Source organism: Mustela putorius, unplaced genomic scaffold, assembly GCF_011764305.1.
Source record: "Mustela putorius furo isolate JIRA1106 unplaced genomic scaffold, ASM1176430v1.1 tig00000174_pilon_pilon_pilon, whole genome shotgun sequence".
In the NCBI taxonomy this organism is placed as follows: Eukaryota; Metazoa; Chordata; class Mammalia; order Carnivora; family Mustelidae; genus Mustela; species Mustela putorius.
The window spans coordinates 12005547-12026635 of record NW_025421304.1 but is presented as its reverse complement, the minus strand read 5'-3'; the positions used below and the strand labels follow the sequence as shown (position 1 = coordinate 12026635).

Here is a 21089-nt window from a genome sequence, read left to right as displayed (position 1 = left end):
GACCCGGGCAGGAGAAAAAAAATAGCATCTTAAAGGGTCTCCTATTCCGAGACTGGCATTAAAAAGGCTAAAAACACATAGTAATGCCATCTCTGTACAGAAAAACCTTTCTCATCAGTCTAAACAGGGTCGCCTTTAGAATTACAAGGTAATTTTCTTTAAGCAAGGTAATTACAAGGTAATTTTCTTTTCTTTTCTTCAAGTTTTACATAAAGGCTCATACCAGAGGTTTTGAAGATAAATGAAAGCACAAGGCCTTTATTGAATTACAGATTATGAATAATAAGCCCAATGGTAAGCACTGGGGGCAGATGTGCGTAGAAAGGCAATTTATAAAATTTTCAAGGCAAACAATTGACATCTTTGAAGAAATCGTCGTTAGCTTAAAAAAAAAAAAAAGCTTCCAGGTGTGCAATTCATTCATAGTTATCAGTAACTGGTGCCCAGCATATGACCTCAGGGAATGTCGAGATTTCATAAATCATTTGTATCAAATCTCTTTTTCTGGTAAATTCCTTAGTGTCTCTGCAGCGGTAACTAGACAAGATTGGAAATCTTTCAAGATGATTCAAACCTCCAGCACCTCACAGGAGTCCGCATTTCTTAACACAGTAGGCAATGCTAATCAGAGAAGGAAATAAATGAAAAGGTTATTAAAAACAAACACTGGCTTGCCAAACTTCTAAATACATATACGTCTATGTATATTCCGCTAAAAGATGTTTTTCTCGTCTGTTCACGTTTTCTATCCAGAAACTCCACGTTCACCGTTCACACTGTGCGGTAAGACGGTGCTCTTTGGTGACGAGAACAGTGAAGGCTGGGCTACTTGTCCTAAGTGTTTGGGTTATTTGAGAATCATAGTACTTTCAAAAGACTTTTTTTTTTTTAAGTTAATCTTTCAAATTTAAATATATAAAAAAAAATCAGAGAGGGATCTTAAATTCTGGAGATTTCAGTTTAGGGACAAAGAGATAAGCTATAAAAAACCGCAACCAGACTATAAAAGGTAATCATGAAAACGATTTAGGGCACAGCCATGGACTGCACAGAACCCAAGCTGAAAGGTGAGATAAGTGTGAACTCAAAAAAAAACCAAAAAAACAAAACAAAAAACCAAAAAACAAAAACCTGGCTGATAGCCAGTAAGTAATCTCAGTCTCTTTAGAAGGTACGACTGACTAATCTAGAAGAGACAAGCACTGAGTTAGCCGCACCAAGTAAGTTACTGGCTTCAGACAGTGCTTCTCCCTCCGTGACCTGCCCACCCCACGGTGCTGGTAAGGAACAGCTTGTGAGACTTCATCATCTATCGTTACTCCAGCATCTTTAAGGTAAAACAACACTCCTAGCAAATTCACCCAGACTGCTTAGGGGAGCCCCCGGCCTTGTAGTCCCATAGAAGCTGCTGGAAGAACATGAGGACAAGACTGACTAGAACCACAGGGACCTCCTTTAAAATGCAAAGATAATGATGTGCAAATGCTAATAAACACTTGTGCTGAGATACACTAATCAAGAGATTTCCTGTTCTCATCTGCTGTTAGTGATAGGGCGAATGTTCCCCTCGGTAAATCTAGGAGATACCCAAGGTCTCAACTACCAAAGGAGATCCATTCATCACCCCCCCCCTTTCAATCTCTTGTATAGTGGGGCCTCCTTCTGGCTAGTAGACTATGGACTAGGTTACATTTAATAGGGCGTATACTTAAGTAGAAAAGTAAAGGCCAAATACTGAAAATCACAAAACCTGCATAAGAGCAAGACAAACATTAGCAGTGTATTAACTAAAAACAGCCCTTAAGTAAATATTTAATTCTGGATAGCAAGTAGATCAGCAGAGTTTAGAAGCAATTCTCCTGGTTAATAATGCTGTCAACATTTGATTTTTACAGCTGGTTAGGTCATCATCTTTGATGGCGGGGGGTGGGGGAAGGTTGCTCGAGGCATGAAGTTAGATGGGAGAGAAACGGGCTTCTGGGTTACATCATTTTCGAGCCATGCAAATAACTCCCATGGTAAAATCTGACTGGTTTCTTAGTTATGTTCAATACCAAAGCAGCGTAAGCAGCGTATTGCAATTTGTTCTTTTAACGTCAATTCCGCCCTCCAATGTTTTGACAAGATACTCCTGAAACTCAGAAGCTGAGGCAAGACACAGCACTTTCGAGGAGCTGCTCTTAGACATCTTTGTTCCCACGGTGATGCTGCGTGGTTCTCTAAATATTTCACTAGATGAATTCTGTCACTGATGAAAATTATAATGAAGTGACTATTAAATATAACTTTCTACTCAATGAAGCTCAATAGTGCCATTTATGGAATGCTTTCCTCACCAAACAGTTGATGAGAATGTTGCTCTCCACTCATGGAAGCCGCTGAATGAGCTCGCAGAGCAAGAACTGATGGGCGAGAACGCGCTCTTCCCATCGTTAGCTGAACACCTCAGTACTTATCACAGCAAAATTGGGACTATCTTTTTTTATATGTTACCACTTAATTCCTGAAGTTATATGAGAAGCAACCAACCTCCCATGAACATTCCTACTGAAACAGCCAAGAAATCAACAGCATGTTACCATTGAAGGAACAGACCCACGTCCACCTATACTGCTCAGCGTTAAAATAAAATTGGCACGCAACCACAAACAGTAAGAAGGCCAATGCAACTTAACAGTCATACCTGATAATGGGCATTTCTAGGGGTTTCTACACAGCAGCCTTAATAACTGACTACATCCTAGCCAAGGGGGAGAGGTCTTTGCGGCAAGCAAGCGGCGGCAAGAGGGTCCCGCAGCTGACCGTGGCCATTCTCTTCTGGCCCGCCTACAGCTCTGGAAACCCCAAACGCTAGTCCACAGGGTAAGACAAGTACAGCTCACACTTACCATGACATGGGGGAGGGAATGACAAAACACTTGGGAGGTATGAGACTTCAGAGGGGGAAAAAAAAAAAAGAAAGAAAAAGACTATTAGTCATGCACACGCAGGCTTTTACCCTGGGAAGACTTCACCCAGGAGTACCTGGAGCCAAAGCAAATCATCCAAGTTGTAATGACAGGCTCAAAATGCACGTAAAGGTAAAACACACTGAAATGAGGACAAAATAGGCTACAATCAACTGTTGAAGCCCGGAGGGCAACCACACATCAGGCCAACAGATCACGAGACTGAAGTAAGGTTTGAAAACCACGTGCAACATCTCCCAACAAGACAAAGACACCAGAAACCAGGCACCTTCAATGGACACCTTAAAACTGGAGGGGGGAAAAATGCAGTTACTTTTGTCATCAAGACAAGCGCTCAGGTTTTGTGCGGACATGTCTACGACCTATCAGCACCTCTAGAACCGGCTGTGTGTTAGGACTTTTCAAGGAGTTTCGACACGGACCAGGTACGCACACACCCAACTGCCAGAGCAATGTCCCACAGTGCGTCAGAATTTGTCAGATCCCTCTCTACGAGGACGAGCAGAGGAAGGTTATGACTCATGAATATGGATGGACTGTAGTATTTAAATGACACGTTTCTGCTATCGTCACAGAATCTTTATAGGAAGTATCAGAACGCAAAAAAGAAAAAAAAGACAGGAGTCAAATAAGAGATGAAATGCACAAAAACAAATGAGCAGGCCAACTAAAAGTTCTTGAAAGTATTTTTACTTCAGATTGAAAAATGAACAGCTTCACGCTGTTCATTGCAAGATACACAGTATTCACAAATACAATGCTGGTCATTTGAGGATAAGGACACGCCTCAATTTCTCCTTCATGCTTTTTCTTTTAGAAAGATACTGTTTACCAAAAAGAAACTTCAGCAGTACAGGAAAAACTATTTTCCCAATAGATTTACGAAAACCTAAGATTCCCAATGGAATCAAGATTATCTTCCCGCTACCACCACCTTAATATAATCACATGCTTATTGGAACGCTAATATCTGCATCCTAAGAGTACATTTACTTTCAACAATGAGGGTGATTCTTAAAACAAAAGAGAAGAAAAAAAAACTTCAGTGTGGTAAATGTACCGATGGATCTCTGCAAGTATTAAGTGTCTGAGAAAGGCAGCTAATACTGGGTTTAATAGTATTTTATAAATAATTGTTCCCTTCGCGGTAAACATCAGTCTACACGTTCGCAAGAGTCCTAGAAATAAATACTGTGATTATGCACAATATGTTATGACAAACTAATTCCAAAGAACGAAAGCTCAACATCGTGATAAAAATTCTGATCAGAATAAAATGGGACTCGAAAATTTAAAACATTGTCAACATAACATCACATTTAAAATTTTCCACAGGTTTACACAAGCATTAGGAGTTTCCAGTTGTGGAACACATTTTTCCGTTGCGAATTAAAATACGAACAGATCGAAAAGTGTTAATTGCAGTGATGACATCAGTTTGGGTCTTACTTTAGCATTATTCTCTTTTTAAAAAGTCACACTAAGTGTCCATTAATGGTCTGATTGGTCTTTAGTATTTCATAAATGTATATAAAAGAAATTCCTAAAGCCAATAGTATTTTATATGTGTGTGTGCGTGTGTGTACATGTATATACACACACGTATATGTATATATATACGTATCTATCAAAGAATCTCATTTCAGAAATGGCTATAATTAACAGAGCCACACACACTGATGCTAAACATAAGAGCTTTCACATTGAAAGAAAGCATTTTCAGAAATGTCACTTACATCCTATTATATTCAATATTCCCGAGTTTCAAACTCAGCATGTGATGGATAACAGAATTACACATCTCATTGGCGCTCAAAGCGGACCACAACCAAAATTTACAGTAGGATTGAAACAAGCCAATGTTTTAAAAAGTTTTAATTAAAGATAACAATTCCATGGAAGGAGAGGATAAAGAATGGGATGACAAGAAGTATTTGGTCTTAATAAGGCAATACAAAATAGATCCATTATCAAAGACCATTTAATTTTTAAAGATCAACAATACCAAAAGCATAAAGTGGAGTATAAGAAAATAGTTTTTTATAAGTATGATTTAATTAAAGCTGTTTACAGTTATTCTCTCCCACAGTAGTTAAGCATGGATTTAAAAAAGAAGAAGAGATGAGAAAAACAAGCGCGCGCGGTACACAGGGTTAGAGGAGCTAGCATGCAAAGTCTGTGGAACTCGGGGAGTCACTGCCACAGCAACGGGACCGGACGTGGGTGGCTTTTTTTTTTTTTTTTCCTATTAGGAAGAAAAACAAAAGAAAACAAAAAGACTGCAAAGGAAACAAACACAAAGTCATGTAATTGCCCATTGCCCAAGACGACAGCACTATAGAAAAACAGTTGCAAGGTAATTCTTAGAGATGACTAGAGATTTTTCAGTGTTTACACAAAAGTACATAGTACATATTTTTTTTTTTTTTTTTTTTTTTTACAAAATAAAACGTCATTTGCCACCATAAACCTTTTCTTTAGAGAGGAAAAATTTTTGCAGCAGGTCACAAGGGTTCTAGTAAGTCATTTCAATGCTGAGGAAAACAAATTGAGTAATAGAACTAATCACTTCCCTATATATGGATGTTAAGATGACAAGTCAGATTATTTTTCAAACTAATCCTGAGAAAAATCTGTTTACAATTTAAACAGTAATGTTATGTAAAAAGTATTAACAAATCCACTATTACAAATATCAATTTCCTATATGGTCATCTATATATACACACAATAAAATGGTAAATATATGCAAAAATATTAAAAAAAAAAGAAAACATGCACAGATCACTTTCCCCTTTGGAATCTGGACTTCCTATGAGATAATTTTGTTTTCTTTCCCCACCCCATCCTCTGAAATCGGTTTTTTGTTTCTATCACCCTACCCACACTGAATACTATTCCCTATAACTCTGCATAAAGCCAATGAGAAATAGATTTATTTTACATTCAAGCTTTAAATCTTAAAATGACCCTGTTGTAGCATATGACTTATCAAATGAGCAGCCTTTTTTTTTTTTCCCCCTTTTTTGCTTGCTTTTTGTTTTTGCAGTTGTCAGTCTTCATGATCCATTCCGTGGCGAGCTGGGAAAAAACGCAGTTGCTAAATCAGAGTCTGAACAGTGTAAGGCTCCCGAATGCCAGGAGTCCCTATCCAACTGTCCTGAGCATGAGATCATTGCACACAGAAGACAGTCCATCGTACAACGCCGACTATCTACAAAGGTCTGAGAGGGGGGCATCCCTCTTGTGTTTCCTCTTTTTGCCATGGTAATACTGATTATTTGATTTGCCTTGATGCTGTTTGTTTGTCATCAAGGAACCATGGCTTGTTTGAGTTGTACCTTGGAAGCCTTTGCTGGAAGAACGGAAGAGCCTTGCTGATCCATGCTGCAGAGAGACAAAATGGTCAAAGAGACATCAGTCTTGTGGATTCAACAGACCGTCGCTAAGACCTGACTTGGGGCGCTTTCAACACGAGGAATATGCTGACTTATCTAGTAGAAAATGATGCTACAGCGGTTCACACTCTTGAGCTCTAACACTTACTGAAAATACTGGAATATTGCCTTGACTGCCTAACAGAGGGCATGGAATGTTAACACTTTTCTCAAGGAACCTACCCACCAATGCAGCACATAATAAATGGCATTCCTGGAAGAAGCCCTTAGACACACAGGTGCACTGCCCCATCAGTGGTCGTCACGCCTAGCAGCCCCTTCCCTGCTGTCACTTTAACTGCCATTTCTAAATGGATCTGGGTTTGGTGCACATGATGAGGGCTGTAGAGGTACACTGGATTCTGCGTCAGCTCACACAGGAGGTGATGAACGTTAAGAACCCATCTCTACTGCCTAGAGGTCTTCCGCAGGGTCCCCGGGGCACTGAGGGTCAGAGCCCAGTAGGAGATAGCTCCTTTCTTCATGTTGATTCATTCTTCACGATCAACAAAATTTTAGGCAACTACAAAACTGAAAATAGAGTATTTTCTGTGGCCTTTTTAAGTCAAAGCTGACAGGCACTGAACGACCATGGTTGACTACTGCCTGATCATTTCAACACAAGCAACTAGGTACTGAGCGTTAAAATATAAAAAAGGATGTTACTCCCAGATATGCACGACATTGCCGAGAGATCATGCACAAGCTTCACAGGAGCTCACCTCAAGTACAAGTCAATCTTTTTATGACTCAATGAAATTTTTTTAAATGCTGAATCTGCAAAAAGGTGGGTTGGCGGGGACACCTTATAAGGACAAGTCACTGAATTCCCATCAGAGGTTTACATTACAAGGGTGTCTCATGACGATCTTCAGGACATCCTATTACTAGAAGCACTGTGCTGTGGAACTTCTTAGAAAAACCAGGTTTGTCCTTTAAACATGGAGTTTTCTTCAAACCCATGATGTATGTGTGTGTATATATATATATATATATATATATATATATATATATGTCTATCTTCCATGTAACATACAGAAATTCATGTGTAAGAAGTTCTAAATATTTTGTACTGAATACTAACGATCAAAACCGCACATTCCACACACCTGAGCTTTGTTGGTGCTGTTGGAGGTGGTAGTGGTTTGGGTGCTCTGCATTTTCCCAACTGCCTGAGAGGACTCCAAGGACACATCTTGCGACCCTACTCGGTTCCCCGTGGACGGACGGCAGAGCAGCTGTTTTGGGGTTTTGCACGGCGTCGCGTCGGAATCCTAACACAAGTCATACGAGTCATACGAGTTATAATGGGACATATTAATAATTTAGAAATTCAATATTCAGGAGGATAAACAACACTGGCTAGGTACTCTCGGGACTAAATTTAAACATCTGGGAGTTAAAGGAAGCCCCCTGAGGAATTTATAAAATTAGCTGCTTAAGGTTCCCTTCTTCCACAAATTCCCCTCCAAACATTCAAAGTCGGTTACTTTATCAGAGAGTCTCTGTTCATTGCTAAATCTATTGCCATGTCCGACCTCGCTAACTGACCCTGAAGGGGCTCACAGAGGTCCAAGTTTATTTGCACAACTATTTATAGGAAATGAACCATGGTACCGTGGAAAGAACGTGGCAAAGACGAGGCCCTATGTCCTGACTCAACCAAAACCAAAACAATTGGTTCTGAAGTCTCAATTTCGGCGAGTCTGCAATAACCCATCAGTGAGGCCTCCAACCAACTCCCCCCCACCCCCGTGAGGGCCTTCCTGGAGACCATGGGCTGCACCCCACCTGTTTCTGGACTGCCTGGGCCTGGACTGCGCTACTTCTCCCCTCAGATCGACCCTTCCCCTCCACGCTCTACCCAGCGACACACACTCCTGGGCCCTAAGGCTCCCTCCTGAGGCCGTCTCTGTCCCCACCCTGCTGCATCTGGAACCTCCCGCTCAGGGGCCTCCTGTACAGCTCTGCTCTGGGAACCAGAGGCACACAGGAGACTGCCACGTGAGGATTCCTGACTCCACCAGGACACGTGTCATCAACAACAGCATAAAATCACGTCCCTTCCATATTTAGACTATTACTCTTTATATCATACACTAATAAAGTCAAAATTTAAGTAATGGGTAAACCCATTTTATATTTCAATTAAGTAAACTCAAAATTAACCATGATGAGGAAAACTTTAGGTATAACTGATCCTAAAAATTCAATCAGGGCTGGAGTCAGATAGTAGAGGCGCGGCTGCCGGGGGGCTGCGGGGAAGGAGGAATCGTCAGGGGCTGCTACCAGGTTTCTCTCTGGATAACGGCCATGTCCCGGACTTAGTGAATACAGTATTTCTGTGAATACACTGAAATACACTAAAAACCACCGAACTACACATTTTAAAACAGTGAACTTCATGTGAATTATATCTCAATTTTTGAAACTTCCATCAAGAAGCTCAAAAACAGGGACGCCTGGGTGGCTCAGTTGGTTAAGAGGCTGCCTTAACCAATCATGCCGGCTTAGGTCATGATCCCGGTGTCCTGGGATTGAGTCCCACATCGGGTTCCTTGCTGGGCAGGGAGCCTGCTTCTCCCTCTGCCTCTGCCTGCCACTCTGTCTGCCTGTGTTCACTCTTATCTCTCTCTGACAAATAAATAAATAAAATCTTAAAAAAAAAAAAAAAAAAAGAAGCAGCAGCTCAAAAACATTACTGAGTGCTAGAAGCCTTACGCAAAAGAGTATACGCTGTAATCATTCTGCTCGTGAAATTCTGGAACAGGCGAAACCAACCCGGGGTATCAGAAAATCCTAGCAGCGGTTACTTCTGGGGTGGATGCGGGACTGACTGGAAAGCATCATGAAGCACTTCTCTGGGAGGACGGTAACAGCCTGTATCTTGTTATAGTTGGGGTTACACACGTGTATAGCGTGGTTAAGTACAATTAAGATTTCCTTGTGCATCGATTTTATATCAAAAGGAAAAACTACACAAATACTGAACTCTGGTCATGAGGAGCATGCCGTAGTACTTTGGGGGAAGTGTCTGTGATCTACTTTGAACCATACCAAAGAATAAGATGAATTAGTGGACAGAGGGATGAATGAACAGCTAGCTTCGTGATAAGCAAGGCACATGTTAATGGCAGAATCTAATGGGGATATACACGGACACTCGCTAAAATTCTTTCACTCTTGCCATACGCTTAAAAATTTCCATCCAGGGTGGGGGATGTGTATAATCAGTGAAGTTATTAAAATTTCCCAGTAGCAAATAAGAGAAGGAGATAGGCTTAGCCCTCTAGACAGAGTCACCCCCACAACAGAACTCCTAAGTGTCTAGGTTCAGAAAAGCCATCTTCTCATACTTACGACATCACTAGAGCTGGACTGTGTGGCAGAAGAGGAAGACACTGGACCTGATGAAGAGTTTGAAGAGTGTTTACTAAGAGATTCCGAAGTTTTACTTCTACATTTTCCAAGGGCTTCATTTTCTTCAGATAGATTATTATTACATTTATCTAACTGCTGAGTATCTACTATCAAGGTAACACCATTTCCTGAAAGAGTGGCAAAAGATTGGAAAACGTTTCTTCCCATTAAACACACACAACACAGAAAAGCCACTAATGCTCGGTGAATCGATCAACGAAAAGCTCTTACCATTGCACGAAGGCTCAGGCCTGTTCTGCAAGCCCCACTGCTTTGAGATCCAATCTCTGTACGTGGCAACTTCGTCGGTCACTCTAATTATTCTACCTAGTATGCTGCACATGTTCAAAGAAAAAGAAGAGGGGGTCATTAATTTGGAGATAAGCCACAATCAATTCTGACCCAACGGGCTGACTTTAGTTACGCCTTTACCTCTCTGTTTCGTTGTTGGGGTAGTACTTGGCTATTGGTGAGACAGCGTGACTCAAAACAACATAGGCATAATCGAAGGCCTGTTTCACCTGCATGGCCCCATATGAACTCCTTCCAACATCATTACCTTTAAAAGAAATGCATATAGAAGATAGTAAGCGTGACCATTGCTTAGGAAGAACTAAATGCTCATGGGCCCCATTTCAGAAGAGCATGACAATTACTTTCCTGTTACAGTTGCACAAAGAAACTGGGCGGGCAGCTGTCCTCACAACTCCCCAGGCTCTGAACGTGTGTATCATGCAATATGTATGTTATGGCATAGAAATTGCCTAAATGCACCCGGGCCCAACAGGGACTATTCCACATAGTCATACAAACAAAAGGAGTTAACCCACTGCGCTCTCCTAAGAATGAAACCAAGGTATAAGCCGAGACATCCCTATCTTTTGTTTCTATTAGCTATCCAAATATCTCTGGTAAGAAATTTTAAGCAAGGACCATCTTGCTGAAAATCTTTGTGCCCTCTGGGTCGAGTAGCCCTCTGACAAACATCTCCTCAATGAATAAACACAAAGAACTATTAACGCTTATAATACGACAAATCAGCCAGAAAAGAGCCCCTGGGCAACTATCCTGTCTCTCAACTCCCTTTCCTTATCCATTTTCAAAGTTAGCAAATGATTAAAGGCATCTCCACTGAAATCTGATAATGTAGAATCTAAATATTTTTACAGTTATAGTGAGAAAAAATATTGCCCAGAAAAACTAGGATACAAGCAAACAAACACAGCCCCACATAAGCAGGGAAAGGATCTCCTGGTCCCTTTCAAGCCAATGGGAAGCTGGGAAAGGCACAGGAAGACCATGTAAAATTAGAAGATGAATGAAGGGGCCCAAAAGGCAATCAAATGGTCTCCTTGAGCCCTTCTGCTCATCATTTCTGACGTATTTACCAGGCTACCTGCCTCTGAGGACTTCAGAAACCTCACTGAAAGCCGTGGGTGACCAATGGCTGGAATCGGGGGCAATGAGGACACAACAAAGCAAAACAATGGCCTTCAGTCTGCAGATGCGCACAGGCCCCCACCCCGCCCCGCCCAGCAGCTACTACCTATACCTACACTCCCTGGCCTCTCAGGGTCAGACGGATCCTACTCCCAACACACTGGGAGTATGAGGCGTGTTTTTCTGGGGTGTGCACGCGTACATGTGTGTTTTCGTACAAAAGATTTTGATGAAAAAGAATGAGTAAATCAGAAGTTAATCTTTCATTTTTCATCTAAAGAGAGGTTTTTCTTTGAAAGATGTGTTTATTTAAGTAATCTCTACACCCAACCTGGGGCTCGAACTCGCAACCCCAAGATCAAGAGTCGCATGCTCCAATGACTGAGCTGGCCAGGGGCTCCGCCTCTAAAGAGAGCTTGAAGTTCAATACGGACAACGCCCTTTCTTTGAATGCCCACAAATTTACCTAATTTCAATACCTGGTTGTAAAGGATCTTCAATATAAAGCATCGACGGCCTGTAGCCATCGAGCATATTTTTCTGTACTTCATCTTTGGCCACATATGAACCACCATCCTTTATCCGGATGCCAGTCTTTAAATAATTGAAGTGTCGTCCATATAATTCAAAAAATTCTATTAAGAGAACACCATAGTTTGTATTGGGGATGCAAGCATCTTCCCTGGGATGTAACTAAAACCAGGAAAAAAAAAAAAAAAGAAATTACATTGGCTTTTCTCTAAATTATCAAGGTGGGGAGAATAAGTGACATCGTAACTTCACAAAAGAGCACTATCCTAATTTTAGCGAGGATAGCAGCTGACAGGGAAACGGAGGCACGGCGGCCATAAACTGCTGGTACAGACAACACGAAAGCCCATGGGTACACAACTGGGGGGCGACAATCTGTTTATAAGATTCAAGGCTGAATTTTATAGCTGCCCAACGGTGCTGACGGGGTTGACGGGGCCCAGCCCATCAGGGAAGCCATTCTGACTCACGAACAGAGTCGGGCAGTTGGAAACACTGTGCCCCATACACAGTCACAGACAATGTTAAGACTTCAAAACTCACTCCACCCTGACAGCCCATCTCAATTCCAGCTGAACTTCTAAGATTCGAGGTTTAGAAGTGATTCTTGATTTTCGCATTTATACTACTACTTACATGTATGGAAACCATGCCGTACCTACACATTAAAATCTGAGTGAGGATTCTTAAAACTACTCGAGCGTATGAGATTAAAAACAAAAAATTTCGTTCCTGGGATTTAAAAATACTTATTTGTTAAATTATAAAAAGGTACCCAGTTTAGAGGGAAAAGTCGTAAGTAATTAAGGGAAGCATTCCAATTAGAACTTGATTTCCATTTTCCCCCAAAATGATTCCAAATTGATCTATTTTATTTTGGTGTACACTAGGCATGGTATAATCAAACAACTTACCTGAAGGAAACTGACTGCCATTAAAAAGAGACTATATGAACCAATTCCACCTGTAAATACTTCATTAAGGTCCCTCTGTAATAAGAATTGTTTCAATACTAAAACCAAGTATGGTAATACAGGGTATTTCTGAAAAAGAAAATTATATTTTCAGTGAATTCCTAGTTCAGTAATTGTGCTAAAGCATTATCAGGAGCATAAACTGGTCCTTATATTACAAACTTTCGTGGAGATATCCAATCCACTTAATTTTCTATTTTAAGAGCAAGCTAGAAAAAAAATAAGCTGTGAGTAATTAAGGATTTTCTCCTCACATCTAGAGATCTAAAACAGGCAGACGTAAATAACAGCATCAAGCACTCACTATGGGACAGACACACGAGCATCTATTTGAGGACACTCATTTATTACCATATTTATTACTACACTGCATATCTATTTCTCACTATATTATTGTCTATTACCATACGCTACTGACTTGTAAACAGGTAACAGAAACGGAACAGGACAAATTCTGAAGGTGTAAAACACAACACTAGTGGGAATGGAAGGAAGCACTTTCCTCAGGTGGCGCTCCGGCAAGCAGACCAGGGTTTCTGGATGATTGTGCACAGCCCCTGCCAAAGCAGGACATACCCTGACAAAGGACTACTGTGAAGGAAACTGATCTGTGCTGACATGAAAACTTCTAAAAAGTATGAGAGGATGTGTATATAGCATGCCATTTTGTTAAAACTTTCAGGAGGATAATCATCAGAAACAACGTGCGGAGAAGGAGAGGGGTGGGTAGAAAAAGATAACAGAGTTCACAGAAACTTGAAAAATTTCTTGGAAAAACAAAAATTTCAATAGGATAAACAAGCCAAAAAGAAAGGCTGATGATGGCAAATCCCATGAAACTGATCTAAACCTAAGGTATAAAGTGACTCATTTTCCATTTTCCTTTGATATTGGTAAATTTTCTATCACGCATATTACTCTCAATTGAAAAAAAAAGGTTTCTTTGCTGGGAAAAAGAAAATTTCCACACACCTAACACCTCCAAAAGAGTGGGATTATGGATAATTTTTTCCTTTCTCTGCTTTCCTATACTCTACACACTTATACAAGAATATAATGTTTATAACACGATAAGGTAGTTACATTTTTTTCTTATAAAGAAACAAAAAACGTGAATCTGTAGAGTCCATAGAAGTATTTTGAGTGTTCAGAAAAGATATTCTATGTGAAGCAGTTAACGTTTCTTGAGAAACAGGCTGACATGTCTACGCATGAGAATGTTCTGAAGATGTTGACAACTTCTTCATGTCTTGGAAGAATGTGGGACAAATGAAAATAGACATTAAATCACCTCAAGACAAAGCAGGGAAACCTGCAGGAACTCCCTTACAGGAGACCTGGGGGCTCAGGATGTTCTCATCTAAACTCTTGAGAGATTAAAAGCAGACAAGAGGGATTATTCAGCACTTCAGCCCTTATGTCCCCTAAAAGGAAGAATCAAGAGCAGAGAAGTTCCTCAGAAGGTTTCCAAACCCTGGACTTGAAGTCACATTATAAATGACTGATTATTACAAGCAGATTCAAGGAAAGTAAGGCCACTGCACAGAAAAGCAGCACTGGTCAGCCATACACACATGAAAATGGCTTAGCAAGGCGTATCAGAACACTACTGCAACAGAACCTCCAAACAAAACTCCATTTCTCAGAGCTTCACTGAATCAACAGTACGAATTCTCTGACCTTGGTAAAATCTTTGATGAGGTCAGCTGCTCTCACGCCATTCTGTACATTAAAGCTGATATCAACTTTCACTTCAGTAAAAGAATCTGTTAATTTAATAATAGGTACCTAGAAAGAGAAGAAAGGCAAAATTAAAATACATGAACCTAATTGAACAACACAGTCGGGGGATGGAAAGGTTCCTAGACTTGAGGTCTCAGCCTCCTCATGAGGACACAAAAACCCTCGAGGGTCCCAAACACTGCATGCCACAGTTCACTTGGCCTATGGGTACTTTACATATTCAGCATTTAGCCCCACAGTGTCCTCTATCATTTCTACTGGCTGAGGATTTTGAAATCAGGTAAAAAAACCTTCAATATTCTGTGCTTTGGATAACAGTTTTCAACTCAGTATAACACCAAGACTTATGAACGTCAGGCCCATCAGCAAAATGTTCCTATGAGTAAACTGCTAGATTAGGTTAAGCACAATATTGGTCAGTTTTGCAACTAGCCTATAAAACAACCTACCAAGAGAAGACACAGAATTAGTCTCAAATTTTAAAAAAAGATCGAACGACTTATATGAGATATTAGAAATTCTTAAAAAAATTTTAAAAAGGCAAACCATAAGAGACTCTTTTTTTTTTTAAGATTTTTTTTTTAAGAGATTTTATTTATTTATTTGACAGAGATCACAAGTAGGCAGAGAGAGGGGAGGAAGTAGGCTCCCTACTGAGCAGAGAGCCTGATGCGGGGCTCGATCCCAGGACTCTGGGATCATGACCTGAGCAGAAGGCAGAGGCTTTAATCCACTGAGCCGCCCAGGCGCCCCAAGAGACTCTTAACCATAGGAAATAAACTGAGGGTTGCTGGAAGAAAGGTGAGGCGGGTTGGTAACTGGGTGGTGGGCATATAAGGAGAGCATGTGATGTAACAAGCCCTGGGTAATATATGTAACTGATCAACCACTGAACTCTACCTCCAAAATTAATAATACACTGTATGTTAAATAATTGAACTTAATTTAAAAAAAGCTCTGGGGTGCCTGGCTGGCTCAGTCAAAAGAGTATGTGACTCTCTCTTTTTTTTTTTTTTTAAGATTTTATTTATTCATTTGACAGAGATGACAAGTAGGCGGGGAAACAGGCAGAGAGAGATGGGGGGGCGGGGGGGGCGGGAAGCAGGCTCCCTGCTGAGTGGAAAGCCCGATGCAAGGCTCGATCCCAGGACCCGGAGATCAAGATCTGAGCCGAAGGCAGAGGCTTTAACCCACTGAGCCACCCAGGCGCCCCAAGAGTATGTGACTCTTGATCTCAGGGTTGTGAATTTGAGCTCCATGCTGGGTACAGAGATTACTTATATAGGTTTTTTGTTTTTTGTTTTTTTAAAGGCTCTATTTGCACCTTGTATTAGAAAACTCAGGCCAGCAAAATCTGTGTGCAGAACTGGGTTTCCAAATTGATAGCTTTTGGTAAGAAACAGTATGAGTTGTTTTTGAAAAGCTAACATACAAAACTCCAAACTTCTAAAATAGATACATTTATTTCTGTGATGAGCACCCACAAAAATTCTTTAATGGCCAATCTAGATCTAGTTAAAATATCAAGTTCTTCATCTATAAAATTTCCTTTACAGTTGACCCCTGAACAACACAAGATTCAACTGTGTGGCTGCACTTTTACACAATTTTATGCAATACTGTAAATGTACTGTCCCTATGATTTTCCTAACATTTTCCTCCCTCTAGCTTGCTTTATCCTAAGAACATAGTCTATGATACATAGAACACACAAAATATGTGCTAACCAACTATTTATGTTATCAGTAATCCTCCTACTCAAACGAGAGCTCTTAGTTTTGAGGGCATCCAAGATCACATGTGGATTTTCAACTGTGTAGGGAACCCCCAACGCTGGTCAAGGTCAACTGCATATACAATTTTTCAAGGACACAAAGTAAGAGAGACAAGCAAGACCTTCTGTGTCACTATAAACTGTTTAATAGAGAGCCATATTTTTTTTGTCTCTAGTTTTCTAGTATCCTATTTATTTTTTATTAACATATAATGTATTATTAGCCCCAGGGGTACAGGTGTGTGAATCGCCAGGTTTACACACTTCATAGCACTCACCACAGCACATACCCTCCCCAGTGTCCATAACCCAACCACCCGAGAGCCGTATTTTTAATTATACTTTTTATATGTAAAAACTCTACAGTGATATTATGTGTAATAAAATTGAGTATTATTTTTTAAAGAACTATATAACCACAACGATTTCATTTATGTCACAAACAAAAATTTATATACAAGGACTGTGATCATTAATGAAAGAAGAGAATCATTTACTGAGATGCCAACTCTGCTCACCAAAATTAAATTTTAATTTTGCAAGTTTCATGCATTAGTAACCAGAAATTTTTAGATGAAATGTCGGAAGAACTTACAGTTGCTTTGTCTAGAACTTTCACCGAATCCTCATCAGCAACTTTATGTTTCCGAAGAGCTTCTTCCAGGGTCCAGAGGGGAAGGTTCTCCCACTTCCCAAACACCACGAGATCAATGTCACTGAGCACAGAACATACACACAAAAGTTGTCTGAAGAAGAAACTATACTCGTTTTCACTCACGCTCAGGCTTCCAGACTTCAAATTAGTGCAGTGAAAACCTATTTCTCACACTGCCCGGTGAAGACCAAATGTGTTGGTGGTGGCTGCTTTGGGGGGGCTGGTGACCTTAACAACCATCTTCTGCTGGTCATTTCACAGAAGTCAGGCCTCAGGAAACGGGGGTTTTGAAAGAAGTAAAACCTCGAAAAACACCAGTGAACATTTCCTGTTCATAAAGGCTTCTGGGACTAGAAAACCTGAGACATGCCCATATGCATGAGATGAACTGACTCTGATTCAGGTAATTAAGTGTGAAAAGTTAAGCTGCAAACAGTGTATGTGGGATGCCATCATTTGGATGAAAAAGGAAGAAAACACACATGCATTTCCTTTTATATGTATAGAACGTTCATGGAAGGATGTGTGAGAAACTGGTACCAGGGACTCCTCCAAGGAGCAGGGGACACAGGTGGGATTCGCGCTTTTCATGGTAATTATTGCTGTGCCTTTTCAATCTGAACTATGGGAAGGTACTACATATTCAGAAAACTCAATTAAAATTTTCAGAGTGACTCAAGGTTTTGCTGACACTTAGAACCTAAATAAGGAAAACTATTCATGAACTCCAAGTTGGATATTTTACGGCTTTTGCAGGCCTACGAGAGCAACAGGCAGAACAGAAATTGCTAGGATCTCTCCACATCAACACATTTTAAGCTTGGGAAAAGTAGATCAAATCCAGCTCAAAAATCAAAAACATGATGGACGCCCAGAGTTAAAATTGTACAGTACTATGCGCCCAAAACTGTGTTCAGAGAGTAAGTGTCAAATGAAGTGTTCTTACCACAATAAAAGCAAAAACAAATACATGGTGAAATTTCAGTTGATAGAAAACACATTGTTGCCCCCCAGGGAAGCCTTATCATCCCCAAAAAGGCCCCGCCCTGTCCCAGGTTGGGGGCCGAGACTGGCCTTATGTAGGAAGACTGACGTTAACAGGGGCCTTCCTCAGAGAAGAGTCTGGAGCCTGAAGCTCCGGGTCCAGAAGCTAGAACAGCAGCTATAGTCTGAGCTCTTAAGAACAGACGACAGTGCTGGCCTTCGGGCGGGGTGGGGGGGCGGTCCACGGCTGTACTGTATGATCTCATGATTTGTCATAATAGGACAGTGACATCTGAGTGAGTGGACTGAGTTAAGGAGGCAAACAGTTTTCTGCAGGCAGGCGGTCACCTGCTGGAACGGTTAGCCGAGCCCACTGCTACCTGCGCCCTTCCACGTCCATCCCAGACGACACGGGTATCAGTCTGAGAGGGTCGCCTCAAGAGACACTCCACCCTCAAGGTAATTCGAATAAAATACTGATAAAGTGAATTTTCATTTCATAAATCTCTTTCTGCTTCTACTCTTCCACCGTCAACAGCCAAAATCTAAAAAAAATGCACAATCCGCTGAAAGCTTCACAAATGTACTAACCTAGTAGGTAAATACAGGCCAGTTTTAAAACTTCCAAATATCTGGACCTGAAATAGAAAAAATTATTGCATTAAGGTATGGACCTGATGAAAGCCACCATGCAATGGAGAAATGTCAAGGTTCTGCTACCCTCTGTTGGTATTTTTTAGTACTACAAGGGGTTTTATTTTTGGTGGGTTTTTTTTTTTTTTTTTTTTTTTTTTTAGTAACACTACGCTTTCCAGAAGCAAGAATGCTACCTCCTATGCAGACATTAGGAATATAATTTAAACTTGTAAGGTTAAAATATCAAATGCAGAGTGAAACAGAAAAGTTTCAAAAGTAATATTCAAGTCATTCGTGTTCCCTTATAAGCCAGAAGCCTGTTCAACAAAGATGGAATTTGGGTTCCCTAAGCGAAAATCTTCTCAAGGCCCCTGAGTTATTTAGGGTCAGACTATTCCAGCGGGAGGCCAGCTCCCCTGGGAACAGCAGGTGCTATCACCCTAACATTGTGCTGACACATCCTACCCCAGCTGAGGAGCACGGGGCAAGGCTCAGGGTGGGCAAGGAACTGCACGAAGGGGTTAACGCTCAGCCCCAGAGGTGAGCTGGACCTGGGAATGGAGCCACAGCTATGGGTCTCTCCTCTGGGAACAAAAGGATGGATAAAAACCCCAATCTCCAAAGAAGGAGGATTAATCCAAATCCCGATTTCTCAGCCTCAGCATGGCTGACGTTCAGGGCAGACAGCCATCTGGGAGGGGCTGTCCTGTGCTTCATAGCATTTAGGAACACCCTTGGCCTCTACCCACCGTATGCCGAGAGCACCTTACCAGTCAATGATAACGAAAAATGTCTCCAACATTGCCAAGGGACCCCTGGGTGGCAAACTCAGCCGCCACTGAGACCCATGGACTGGGATCACACAGAAGAATGCATGTGACCACACAGCAGCTGCTCAATAAAGTATCAGTGCCCTCCCCCACCCCATTCCCTTCACCTACAGTATTTTATTCGAAGCTCTTCTGTTTTGCCAACTGGACAAAGGAAACTTCCCTGGCTCCCCCATCACCATCCCATGACGAAGTCTAAAGAAAAGCCATTTAACACAGAATAATGCATTCTAACTTCTTTGAATGCACAAAACTGTATAACAGACCCTCAAAAAAAAAAAAGCCCTAAAAAGGTATTCACTTAGTTTCAACAACAATAACCACAAATAAGCAAAGAGGAAATCCTGGGCCAAAGTTCTGTTCACGGGGTGGGTCTGCACAGGGAGACAAGGAAGGGCCAGAAAGAAGGAAATAGCAATATCAAGAACACAGACTTGTGCCTGCACTCGCCCAAGAAAATGCACTTCTAATGACATGAGAAACTCCTACTTGACATTTTCGTTCAGCTATAAATAATCACATAACATTTATACCGGCAGGTTGGAACAAAACAGTAGTGGGATTTTCATACGTCAGATCCAATAACACACTTCTACAAGAAGACCTGATTGGTCTTTCTTCTCTGTATACTAATGAATCCTGAGTAGAGTTTACCTTTAGTATTGCTATTCAGCACAGAGAAATAGTTTTAACTAAGTCATCAAATTCACTGCAAAAAATCAGGATGCCCCAAATTCCAACGGCTGGATGAAACCATTTGCCTTTAAAATTTAATTGGACCGTAAGCGTTCCAATGCACATAGACCTGTGTGTGAGGACTCCTCAGACTCTGTCCACAGTGGACAGGGACACAGCCCTCGACACTCAGCTACCCAGAAAGGTGGTACTCACGTCCGCGCTGGGCCAGAGTTCCTTAATCACACTCTCGATCCTGTTCACCACCTCCATCCTCATCTTCTCCTCCTCCGGTCTCGGAGACATGTATTCATAAAAATCACTGATTTCTTCATGCAGACTGCAGGGAAGGAAAAAAAAAAAAAAGAAAGAAAAGCAGAAGTTAATACGGGCAAGCCTAGTCTAATGAGAAATCACTATCTTAAATAACCTTATCTAATTAAGTCTTGTAACTTTGCTAATGACTTGATGTTCATAGGTTTCTACCTTAAAAATTTTTTTTTTAAGATTTATTTATTTGAGAGAGACACAGTGAGAGAGGAAATACAAGCAGGGGGAGTGGGAGAGGGAAAAGCAGGCTTCCCACTGAGCAGAGAGCCTGATGTGGGGCTTCATCCTAGGACCCTAGGATGATGACCTGAGCCGAAGGCAGACACTTAACGACTGAGCCACCCAGGCGCCCCCATAGGTTTGTTTCTACCTTAATTTTAATGTTACAACTGAAGCTAGGCTAAATATACAGAATTTAATTTTTTTTTTAAATGCCAGAAGAGTTACATAAAATAAGAAATTCTAAGGAGACAAGTCTTAATGGAGACGGAGTAACAGCTTTCCCAGAGTTTATTACATATCCATGCAGAACACTTGCTCGGTGGACAGGTGCTGGTGACTTTTTAAAAATTTTTAAATGTTAATATGTAAGGCCTGGCCTCTGCCTTTACACTTGCAATCCAGTAGACACAAACACAGAAAGATGCAGAATCCAGATGCCATGGGCGAGCTTCCTGGCCACAGAGACTTG

General features: G+C 41.1%; 1 protein-coding gene across 4 annotated transcripts in view; it reads right to left on the bottom strand.

Moving 5' to 3' along the window:
* Positions 1–252: 252 nt before the first annotated feature.
* The window catches only part of TENT4B (terminal nucleotidyltransferase 4B), a 73600-nt gene continuing 52763 nt past the window's right edge, over positions 253–21089 (bottom strand). For 2 of the 4 annotated variants that reach the window (XM_045076036.1, XM_004744142.3), the window contains 11 exons: positions 20285–20408; positions 18519–18565; positions 16884–17004; positions 14452–14559; positions 12712–12840; positions 11746–11959; positions 10259–10385; positions 10058–10161; positions 9767–9954; positions 7516–7680; positions 3644–6356 (listed from right to left, as the gene is read on the bottom strand). In XM_045076036.1, the coding sequence (XP_044931971.1) occupies positions 6180–6356; positions 7516–7680; positions 9767–9954; positions 10058–10161; positions 10259–10385; positions 11746–11959; positions 12712–12840; positions 14452–14559; positions 16884–17004; positions 18519–18565; positions 20285–20408 (1504 nt within the window). In that variant the 3' untranslated portion in view covers positions 3644–6179. Of the gene's footprint in view, positions 622–3643; positions 6357–7515; positions 7681–9766; positions 9955–10057; positions 10162–10258; positions 10386–11745; positions 11960–12711; positions 12841–14451; positions 14560–16883; positions 17005–18518; positions 18566–20284; positions 20409–21089 lie in introns of those variants that run through there. The other 2 variants (XM_004744141.3, XM_004744143.3) reach the window with 2 other exon arrangements.